The 12372-nt window shown below is 35.8% G+C and overlaps 1 protein-coding gene across 1 annotated transcript in view; it reads left to right on the top strand.

Moving 5' to 3' along the window:
• Positions 1-12372, top strand: part of Mppe (Metallophosphoesterase) — a 69324-nt gene that overhangs the window by 33076 nt on the left and 23876 nt on the right. The window contains exon 5 of the mRNA XM_090378564.1: positions 3876-3995. Coding sequence (XP_090234690.1) covers positions 3876-3995 — 120 coding nt within the window. The remainder of the gene's footprint in view (positions 1-3875; positions 3996-12372) is intronic.

The raw sequence follows: 12372 nt of genomic DNA, 5'->3' as shown, positions 1-12372 counted from the left end.
GGCTTTTTTTCAGCATTGTCTTGCACTTGTTAAGTAATTCTGCCGGTCTCCTACTCTTAATATCATTAGTGCCAACGTGTACAACAATATTACCCTTTGTGCCCTTAAAGGATGATATCTGCCCTACAAAGTCATCAACCTTTGTCCCTGGTTCTGTTCCATCTATCCTTTTTGCACAATATGTTCCCCGTTTCTCTGACAATAGAGTCACCTACAACAACTAGTTCCTTTGGGACCACCGCATTCTGCCTTGGGGGTTGCCGCTGTGTTGCGTGATATTCAAATGCAAGCTCTGGCATTGAAGTGGGCAGCTGACAGCTTGATAGGCCCCTCAATTTAAATCCTTCAAGGGCTTCCACCCCTGTCTTTCAGCTCTCATATAAGCCCATAACAATGCCGATTTGGCACCTGATTTCCTTGCACTCCTTACATCGCGCACATACACAAAGCATTCTCCTTGGCAGTATCATCTCCCATTCCTGATTGCTTCACAAACATCAAACAAGCAGTGCATTTCAATAGATTATGATTCAGAGAACAACCCCCCCCCCCAGTTCTCCCCTGAGCCACAGCACTTCCACTAGTTTGAGCCTTTTGCTTTGCTGCTCTGGTCTGAGTCATGATTTCTATTCAAGTTCAATAAAATTCCAATACAAAATATAACCCTAAACCTATATCCCAACGCAGTTATAACACTATATATATGTATTTCAGTATCGAATATTATCTCTGAGTTATATGATTATGACTTACGTTATATGACTTTTTATACCCTGTCAACTTATATGTATTAATTTAGGATGTTACATTTGTAATAACTAGGTCACTATATTTATTTAGTTAAAAAAGTACAATTGAATTGACAATGAAATTTAATAAAATTAATAAATTTTACTGATTAATTGATATCTAGTTGTATTAATTGATATCTACTGTACTCGCTATCTAGTTTTCCGTTAAACTTCACGCTAGCACACGTATCGTATAACAAATTGCCAAGTTACGAATGGTTAATCTATGGACACGGTGTTATTTACTTTCCAAATCACGCTATCTAAATTCAAAATAAACTACGGAGCTTGATTAGGTCTATAAGCTACTTATAGAAAATAATTTAATCTAACAATTAAGTCAATAAAGCGACTAAGTATAATTAAAACCTAGTGTTCGCGGGAGCTGCAAAACCTGTCCACACGTGGATTTGATAACCTTATTGATACTTGTTACTTGTATCAGTAAGGATATCAAATCCGTGGCATGCAGTAACTATTATCCATTAACGGATAATAGTTACTGCATGTCTTCTGATGTTTGTTTTCAATCGACATTATACTTTTTCTTACTGAAAGCAGCTAAAGTTAGTGGATTAAAGACAGGTGCATCAAGAGGAAGGCAGACAGGTCAACTTCCCAATGTCTGGGCATTATGGGGTGCACAGAATCAGTCTTAACCCCCTACATACAATATGGATGGACAGTCATGCTGAAGTGTTAGAAATTAATTTTTTTTTATTTGCTTTTCTTTACATCTAGATGCTCTCTCAACAAATGTTTTCTAACAACACCTCACCCACCCTCATCCAATCCATATTACTAGTTTCAGCTTAAATACTTTTACACAAAATAAATGGATTAAAAAAAATAATAATAATAAAAAAACACACACACACACACATATATTTTTTCCAGGATCCCTTACTAAACGGATGGTCAGTTACGCTCCCGGTATATTCAAACACACGCTTCTTGATTAGACCGGGGTTCGAGCCCGTCACCACCAAATACTGAGGATGTGGAAAGGTCAGGGAATGACCACTGCATATCCCGAAGCAATATGGCCTTAGTTGCTAATGCTCCTAAAAACCAAATAACAACAACTTTGCTTTTCACTTTTTGATTTCTAACTCTAAATTTTTATACCTCAAGATCTGTTAGAGTAATTCGAGGGAAACTGAGGTGCCATGGCTTTCCTTATTCTTACCTCCTTTCCCCCTTATGTTAGCATAAACCTTGTTTTGCACATGTATATAATGAATACACTACAACTCAAATGATATTTATTGTTGACTCATTTTCTGTATTATTTGTTTCAAAGTTGTCTGTTGGGCTAACTGTTATTTTGCCTGTTTGCTGTTAAATTTAAATATAATTGCCTTAATGCATATAATTTTGATAATTTGGACCTAGTTAAACAGGCAGATAACAAACAGAAACAGATAGCCTTGCAAATTATTGATTTGATATATTGAATGTTGCTAGCCCTAAAAAACGTACCATTCGAGGTATCCTATTATCAATAATTAGTCTCATAATCATTTTGTTTCTTATTATTTTATTGCTAATTATATGTTTATTTATAGCATTATAAGGTATAATGCAGTAAATCAGCACAAGCTGTCTTAGTCTTTATAGGTTCTTTTTGCCTAATGGCTCGCTCTGTATCAAACATCTGCTCTTTTGGGTCTGTAGATTCACTTTGAGCACTTATATTGTACATATACACTGTTACAGTAGTAATTATATGTATATATTATTTTAGTTTTTTAATTTATTTTTTATATTTCTGCATTCCTCCTAAGTCATCAAAGTTACTTTTGATTTTTGTCAAAATAAAAAAAAAAATTAATAATTAAAAAACTATATTTAATTTTAAACTGAGATTTTATTAGTTACCTGAATTTTGCTTTGTTTTAACTAAGCATATATCTTTTTATATGATGGTAGATGATACATATGCCATTGATCCCAAATTTTCTTGTTTGCAATATAAAATTGCACCCAGCATATGAATTATTCTTCAAGTAGCTGTTCTATTTATGCCTGGTTCTTTTACGATATGGTATTGGCATTTCTTTGATGACTAAGAAATTTGTTAAATGCTAGTGGTTTTCCCACTTGCCATTCATTTGGGAGGTCTGGGTTCAATTCCCACTAGAAGAATTCTTAAACTTCCTTCAGGTGTAGAAGTAACACCCACTCCCACTATGAGTAATTCTTGCCTTTTCAGCCTGCTCAACATGTAAGTCAGCTTGTAAATACATTCAATGCAGACATAATACCCTGTTGTAATATGGCCCGAGGTGCTGATACACCACAAAATCAACAACACTCATTCACTCTGTAGGAGCTGAATTTGGATTCAAAGCACTGAAGTTTTTAAAGGCCTTTTCACTTGTGGCCTGTCCCAGAGAGAAATATTAGGTTTACCAATGAGGAATTCCTGGTTTTCATTCAACATCCACAAACCAGAATGTTCGCACTCTTCTAGGCAGGCATGATACAGAAATACACAGAAATAAATACACAGAAATGTATTTATTCCAGAATTGGCAGTTTCTCTGATGGCAGTGAAATGAATAATGTTTTATAGTGGCATTAATACTGAGTGTACACGATCTGTTTAATATGAGAAACGTATTGACCATTTCCCATGTTTCCATAGATTGTTTGCTAATATCTGTTCTGGTTTTTTGAAGATAGTTCCCCAAGTGTACCTGAATATTCTTCACTTACTTTCTGAATCTCTTATTTGCTGGCCTCTTACTATTTGAGTAAGATTGGTCCTTCAAATGTTACTCATCGGTTTACATGATAATGTTTGGAGGTGCAAATGAAGCCCCAATACAAATAATTTTGAATAAAAATTATCCATTCACGGATTGTCATCATACTGCTGAAACACCATTGATGAAGTCATCTTAGATAACATAGCTGACAAAGGTGCCTGTTGAGACAGATGTTACCATTTCTCACATTATTATTTAAGGCTAAATGAAGTGTGTGTGTGCGTGGGTTTTCTCTTCTTGTTTTCTGTTTAAAAATCTATTTAAAACTCCTTAGCAGGTTTCAAATATTAATTATAGCACTTTCTTTCAGGTAAATTATCTTACTAGGTCTTTGAATTTTATGACGATCCCACCACCACCACCTGGAGCAATACGTCTTGTATTATCGCACATTCCGCTAACGCTGTCATACAACACCTTTGCCATCAAGGTATAAATTTTTTTTTGTGTGTACTAACTGAAATTAGCATATATGAAAAAACTATTTTTAGAAGCATTAAGAATATATTTTAAGATACTCTTGAGATACGTATTGCAAAAAAGGCTTTAATTCAAAAACCTATTATGTAATATGGCCACCTTTGGCCTATATTACAGCTGTAATCCTCCTGGGCATATTTTCTACTAACTTCTGGAATTTGCCTTAATTCCTAATGCAAAGCAGCTGCCAGTGCATGTTTTGGAACAAAGCAATTTTGGCAGCAACCTAATATAGCACTCCAGTTCGTCCCACAGCATTCAGTGTGGCTGAGGTCTGTCTGGGCTCTGAACTAGCCATTTCAACTTTTTGATGTCATTGTCTGAAACCAGTCCATTATGTCATAAGGTGTTGTTATGCCGATACTGACAAAACCGTTTCAGTAGTGCAGCCACAGGGTAGTTAGCAAATAATTGCCCAAAACACCTATGTAGGCCATGGACTGAATGGTTTCAGGCACTACCAGCATCAAACCAAGCCTGAAACAACCCCTTAACATCTGGTCATTTCCACCAAACTTCATGGTTGAGATAAAACACTCCAATAAGAAGGTCGGTCTGGGCAATTTTAGCACCCAGATACATCCATTGGAACAAAACATTATGTGGTGAGATTTGTCATTCTGCATCTTCTTACACTGTTTTAGAGCCTGTGAACACCTCTTCAAATAACATTTCACATTGATAACTACCAGTGTGAGCTATAGTGGACTCGCGAGAGCCCATTGTTATTTTTTTTGAAAATTTGCGAGCCCATTGTTGAAATGATCATTTATTTTACAAATGAAATCCTGAATTCAATTATTGACTGTCTATAGCTGGAACTATGGTGGGGCGAGCGGGCCCCATTCCCAGCATTTTAATGGCACAATTGACCAGTTATGTATTTTAAAATTGCTTCATTTTTGAGTTAATTACAATCGGACCTTTGTTTAACGAACTTCTTTATAGTGAATCTTTTTGAATTCCACTTGATAATTAGATTTAAAATAGTTTCTGTAGAATGAATGGATTACGAGAGACAAGTTTGTATGCATTGTTCTCACCTCTGGCCTTTAGACAATTTAGTTAATTAGAAAGCATAAATTAAGGATGAAAGGGATTACCATGCCACAATGTTAGTGGTGTCTGTAAAACCTTTGGAGCCACATTCAGAGAAGTCCCACTAGTTAATATGCTTTCCATATCCAATCAGAGGATTAAGAAGATTCCCGACATGGATAATAGCCTCTGATCAACCTGTGTTGTGGTTCCCCTTTACTCCGACAAGGAGTCATGTGTTTTTTGGAGAAGTGAGAAGTGATCTACGCATTTCAATAAATTTCTCCTGTCTATGCTTAGATGGTCACAGTAGCTGAATATCCGAATGATTCCGATATTTTGCACACTATTCAAAGAACTAGTGACAGTAGCGACGTCGAATGGGGAGTGCCTCCGTAGCCAGGTGGGTAGGAGCAGCAGTGCATAGCACACGCTTCTTGATTAGACCGGGGTTCGAGCCCGTGACCACCAAATATGGAGGATGCGTCAATGTCAGGGAATGATCACCGCATATTCCCAGAGCAATATGGCCTTAGTTGCTAATGCTCCTAAAAACCAAATGACAACAACAACAACAATCGAATGGGGGGGACAAGGCAACTAAGATACAGTGTATTCCGTTTATTTGGGGCAAATCTTAAAAAATAGAAACCAATCGAGAAAATAGCCAGGGTTTACTTCGCTTAATTGGGACAGCATTCCATTTAATCGGAGCAGGAGACCGCAGCACTGGAGGTTACCCTATGATTGTCTCCGACGGTACCACATGGTTCAGTCGAAATTCTAGAGGTCACAACCATAAAACAATAAAAACAGTTAGCAGTCACCTGTTTATTGGGCTGTTAGTGAAATCTATCATAAACAGACAGTAAACTTGATCTTACTGAATTTGCGATAATACCGACAGCTGGAATTCTGTGGGTTATTATGGTGAAATGTGTTTACACTTCCATGGAATCTTCAATCATATAAAAAAATTTAATTTTCAGATCTTCTCTTCATTCCTATTTTTAAAGCTTTGTAACCTCGTCACTCTGTTTTCACTTGTGTGTATTGTGTTACTTGGGCGCCTCCGTAGCCAGGTAGGAAGGAGCAGCAGTGCGTAGCACACGCTTCTTGATTAGACCGGGGTTCGAGCCCGTCACCACCAAATACGGAGGATGCAGAAAAGTCAGGGAATGACCACCACATATCCCGGAGCAATATGGCCTTAGTTGCTAATGCTCCTAAAAACCAAATAACAAAACAAACATTGTGTTACTTGCAATTTGTGTGTGCCGTGTTCTTTGTTATTGATTGCTTATCTTTTTACTATTTTAATTTTAACTTTCCCCCCACCCACAAATGTCAGTGAACAGAAATGTCAACTAGTTCGTATGCACATATTACAGTACGTATTAATTATTCCGATTTTCACGTATCATTTAATTTTTTAATTGGTAAGATAATAAAGGGTAAATTTGTGCTTAATATATCTTTACTTTTATAGCCTGTGGATAATATTCCTCCTATATTCTCTAATTAGAATCGCTGTTTAATAGAATTAAAATTCAATTCACAAACATGATCACGGTGACCGGCGCTTACTACACATCATATAGTGAACGGTACTTTACTATGGTGAGTTCGTTGTAATGTGATTTGATTGTACAGTGAACTAATTGTAAGGGGGGGGTACATTGTAATTTTAACTATTTACGTGAAACTTCGGATAATTGGGGCAGCCACTTAATCGGGCCAAAATGCACTAGTCCCGATGTGTCCCAAATAACCAGAATGGACTGTATTAAGTAAACTTTCCGAAGATGAAATGTTGGCAGATTTGGAACTGCATTGAGGCTTTCACTGTGAAAAAAATGTTCCAAAATATAATAGCATACAGCCAATAATTAAAAAAAAAAAACTGTATGCATGAAATCACCAATCTCAAAAAAAACCAGCGTGAATTAAGGATTATAGCTAAGGAACTCTATGTGGAAACTATAAAGATTAGTTGTGTGTTTTGGCCACAATGGGTAGCTTGAAACTTGCGGACGGCAGTTGAGGGTTGGAGTAATTATCCCGCTTTGTGCAAACATTTTGAATCAGAAAGTTAAATATTCTGGATTATTAAACTGACTTTTCAATCTGGAATTTCTTAAAGATTTAGCACTTATGATCGACATCCTGCAGGAGCTCAGACCTTTCAGAAGCTTTACAAAGTCACAGCATCAGTATAGTAAAAGCAGATAAATTAATTAATTATTCTAATTATCAATGCTATGGCCAATTTGAAAAATTATGAAGCTAAAATTGAGAGCATGTTGAAATTGAAAGAAATTGAAGGAATCAAAATCGAAAGTAAGAACACATTTAAAAAAATTACCTCATTACAAGTTATTAAGGATAAGTTTGCAACAGAGTAATTTTAAATTAAATAAAGAATATAATGATACTATTGACGATGAGGAATTGAAAGAAATTTTAAACATATGCTACCCAGAATCTTGGAATATGAAAGAACTTTTGTCTCCGTGGTAAGATGGTGAAAAATGAATAAGAAATTTAAGTTTTCTAATAAAATATGAAATAAAAATTAATTATTTTAGAGATTTTATCGAAGACAGTTTATCTTTAAAATCGAGTGAAATTCCCTTTTCAGTTAAGAAAGCCAGAAATATCTTTGAAACCATTGCGATTAGCAGTGCTGAAGCTGAGCAAGCTTTCAGCGTAATGAATAATATTGTGACAATTAAACACATTGCAGATTATGATGATAACCATACATCTAAATGGAAAACCATTGCTTCAATTTGATCCGGATTGTTACGTCACATCATTCCTCTGCAATCATTACTATTGAGCAAAGCAGATCAACAACAATTATTAATAAAGAAGTAAATCTATATGGCAATTTTTAGAATAAATTTTTCTTGAATATTTGTATAATATTTTTTTCATGTAATCTGATGTTTGCATACCTTTTCTAGAAGAGTGCTTTTTTAATATTTGTTTTTATATTGTAGAATGTTTTGTGATAGTATTTGTGATATGGGAAATATTTCATGTTATTTTTTATTTGAAATATTAAAATTTTATCATGAAAAAAAAAATGTATCCATTATATTTCCCTAGTTTTTAAAAAAAAAAAAGAAAGATGAATAAAAAAGTGGCACGTGCCGAGCGCACACACACACACACACACACACACACACACAGTAGATGGTTTTATGTGAACCTTTCTTGTTTCTTTTAGGTATTTTGATTACGAAATAAAAGAGCTTTTGTATTGTAAATATTTTATTGAACATTCACAAAATCATAATTTCTGGAAGATAAGGTACAACGAATTAATGATAACTAAAGTAAGAGATGTATACTTGCGATTGTATCTAAATGTCTCTAGAAAACAGCGTCAATTGAAGTACGGATCTTGTAGTTGAAACGACATATGCAGCTGTTAGGGGCAATTAACAATGGAATATTACGAAAATGCGAGACAAAAAAATAAATTGTTGAGAAATATTTGTATTGTTGCAGTCATACTTCAGGAAGTATGATTGTGACCTCATACTATTCAAAAATTCTAAAAACAACTTGAGACACTATCATATCCAGGTATCATTGTAAACGTGGGGGGGGGGGGAGTTATGATAACCAGGCTGACTCCAGATATCATACCAGTAACAAAAAATGCATCACACACTCTAATCACACTACTAAGTGAGTGCTCGGAGAAGACTAGTAGCGTGAACATGGGAAGCACCTCTGGCAGAAGCCGTGGATGACATCACTTCCGTGACTGATCAGATTTACTTGGCAGGAGTTCTCAAGGATGTTTCACCTCAAAAAGTCAGCAAAACTGCGAGCCCATTGTTAAAATATTCACAGCTTGATAACTATGATATTGAGCTTATGCATTACTACCCTACCATTGAATCAAGACTATGCATTCCCTACAGATGTAATTCCAAACCTTTTTCCAATGAGGTATTACCCAGTCTTCTATCTTTAAATAACATCCACTGCAATGGATTTTAAGAGGTTTGGGAAAGTTACAGTTGCATTCACAGAAAGGTTAATGATATGGTATCCAATCACCATTCCATGTTGCAAGTCTTAAGTTTCAATCCATGTCTCATAAAGTAAACTGCAGCCATTATCAATCCACTGTAGGATGGAAGCCTCCTCAACAATTCATGTTGAGGGAAATGGACCATAATCTGCCACACTGGTCCATTGCAGTTTTTTGGCAGATCAACAGTATTTAGCAGTCAGGGGCTTGAACCTCGGTCTAATTAAAGAGTGTGTGCTATTGCACTCCTGTTCCTGACCACTCGGCTATGGAGGCCTTCTCTATGTTCATACTGGTTTCTAAATATACTGTTGCTGCACTGGTAGACCTGCAAGTGTTATATTGTTGTGTCTGAACTGATATTCATGCCAAGGAAGCTGGTACAGTACACAATGTTTGTTGAGGGGTATCCAAATACTTTTAGCCATGTGGTGTATTTGTTCATTACAGTAAGTTCTTACTATTTTGTCGTAGATACATTCCTCAGAACTACGAAAACAATGAGACCAGCTAACCTATATATGTATTGACTTGTATATGACATGTATTGCACAAAAGATATGTTCCAAAGGGAAAAAGATATATATATATATATATATATATATATATATATTATTTATTTGAGGGCACCTCCGTAGCCAGGTGGGCAGGAGCAGCAGTGCATAGCACATGCTTCTTGATTAGACCGGGGTTCAAGCCCGTGACCACCAAATACGGAGGATGCAGAAAGGTCAGGGAATGACCACCACATATCCCTGGAGCAATATGGCCTTAGTTGCTAATGCTCCTAAAAACCAAATAACAAACAACAATATTTATTTGAGTATAAAGTACTTTAATAAACTATAAAAATATATCTAAGGAAAAAATAAATTGTGGTTCTGCCCTCTTGCCACTATGTCCTTGCCCTCTCTCTCTCTCTCATGTCATATATGATTTTGAGTTCTTAACTGTTTTTTTCTCCTTAATATAAACTTTGTATAACATAACCTGTAAATAAACAAAAGAGACAGACCACTAGTGTATTTCTGAAAGGACCCAGATGCTTCTGCCCCAATTTTTCTTAAAGAATCGATTTGTTTAATTTGTTTTTCTTTCTCTTTGTGAAGTTCTTTCTAACAAGAAATTTTATCTGCAATCTTCCTTGCCATATCACCACTATGTTCCACCTTAGGATCCTATCTGAGATGATTTTCATAGCTTGATTTATTATCATATGAAGGATTTCCAATAGTGACTTACATATCAAAACCTTTTCTGGTGCAGCTTATTCACCTGCATCACTTGTAACCATGTCTTCCATTTGTTTGTGCAGCATGATGAGATCATTGTTGGCTAAAGTCTCTCTTTAAACGTTTGACATCTCTTCCATATTGTCTTCAGTAACTTCATTAAAATCAGCCTATTGTGCAAGCCATGCAGCGTTGTTCTGAATATGAGACAATTCGGAATTGCATCATGGAAACATCATTAACAAAATCAAACCAAACTGTTTTGCACACCTGGTTTATGCATCTGACTGTTACTTTATTTCATCATGCCTCTCTTCTGTATTTTTCACTGCATTCACAATGTTATAGTTGTGCCAGAATTCCCTAATAACCATGCATTTCTTTGATAAGCTGTGAAAATATGCTTCAGATAATAAGCCTTAAATGCAGTAATCAGTCCCTGGGCCATGGGCAGTGATAGTGGCTAAGAGGAGAAAATTTCTCAGAATTCACAGAAACTACTTGTTACTAATCTTGACTGCTGCTGGTAATGTAGTCACTGCTATGATAGTCCTCTTTTAGATAACGTTCCTTCTGTAATTCTGGTTGGTAAATTAAAATATAACCTTGCATTAATGTTTACTAAAGCATGCTAAACACAAAAATCTTGAACAATAGATCTACATCAGTAATCCAAGATTGCTGGTACTTTTCTTGAAAACAAGCTGAAAAATACAAACTAAAATTTTAAAGCAAGCCACACCAATCCAGAAAAATACTAATAGTATTAGCATTTACTGTAAGGTGCAAGGATGGCCTAGGCATTTGCTGCACTAGCAAATCAAATAAATAATAAAAACCTTTCTTATGTGTTCCATCCCTCATGCAGCTGACTTTTAAATTCCCCAGCTGTCAGCATCAGCTATTCATGGAGGTAACTTATTTCAATGCTTCACAACTAGTTGGCTAAAATCTGTACCTCTTACTTGTTATTTGAATTTGTTTCTTAGTTCTAGTAATCTGTAACCAAAATTTTTCGTCTTGATTCATTTTACTATCGCCTCTCAGAGCATTATAGATCTTAATGAAAGCCTCACTAAGGCACATAGTTACCAAGCTCTATAGCTCACACATTTAAAGATATTTCGTCATGTGGGCACCCTTCTGCTAATTTTACCAAGTGCATTGCCCGTCTTTTCAAGAACCTTTTTTCTTTTTTCCCAGTTGTGATCTCCATATTTGGACAGAGAATAGGGAGGATGGAGGGCTGTTATTCCTCTGTGAATATAGTTTGATTCTCCTGTCTCACCATCAAATGTCCAATAAATCATCATTAGGATGCTTATTAGCATCATTAGGTCTCTCCTTGCTGGTATCTCTTGTAATTTATAAGTTATTTTGGGATTATTTCCCAAGTGCAAAACCTTGTATTTTACAGCATTAAAACAAATTTAACTGCCACTTTTCTGCAGCCTATCCAAGTTGTTCTGAAGGAGCACTTGTTGACACTGGTCAGTAACTTCCTTACCAATCTTGATATCATCTTCAAATTTTGTCGTCACTGCATGTTGTCACCTCTGTAATTTCCCTTCATCAATATCATTTAAGAAAATAAGAAACAACAGCTGTCCCATCACCAATCCTCTAGGGCTCCATTTCTGACACTAGCCCAATCTGAAGAGAAATTCTAGATAATTCCACTATTATTTCATACATACGACTTGTGAGTGATTCTTTTAAAATAGCTAACAAGATTAGTTAAACAAGATTTTCCCTTTACAAAACCATGCTGTGTTTCCTTGAGCATACCATTATAATTGAAATGCCTCTGTATTGCTCTAGTGAGTAGCACAGTTGGTAGAATCATAGAATCATGGTCTCCCCACACTGGGGGAAAAAGACCTGAGTTCGAGTCCTGTGAATGATGTAAGGAATTTTTATGGGCCTTTTTCACAACGTGGTTGAGTTAGTTGGTCTCCAGCAAGGGTAGCATGGTTTTCTCCCAGAAATTCTGGTTTTTCATC

Source organism: Mastigoproctus giganteus, chromosome 7 (genome assembly GCF_048544385.1).
Source record: "Mastigoproctus giganteus isolate SK-2022 chromosome 7, ASM4854438v1, whole genome shotgun sequence".
In the NCBI taxonomy this organism is placed as follows: domain Eukaryota; kingdom Metazoa; phylum Arthropoda; class Arachnida; order Uropygi; family Thelyphonidae; genus Mastigoproctus; species Mastigoproctus giganteus.
Note: the sequence above shows the minus strand (reverse complement) of the source record. Positions and strands in the feature narration are given on the sequence as shown.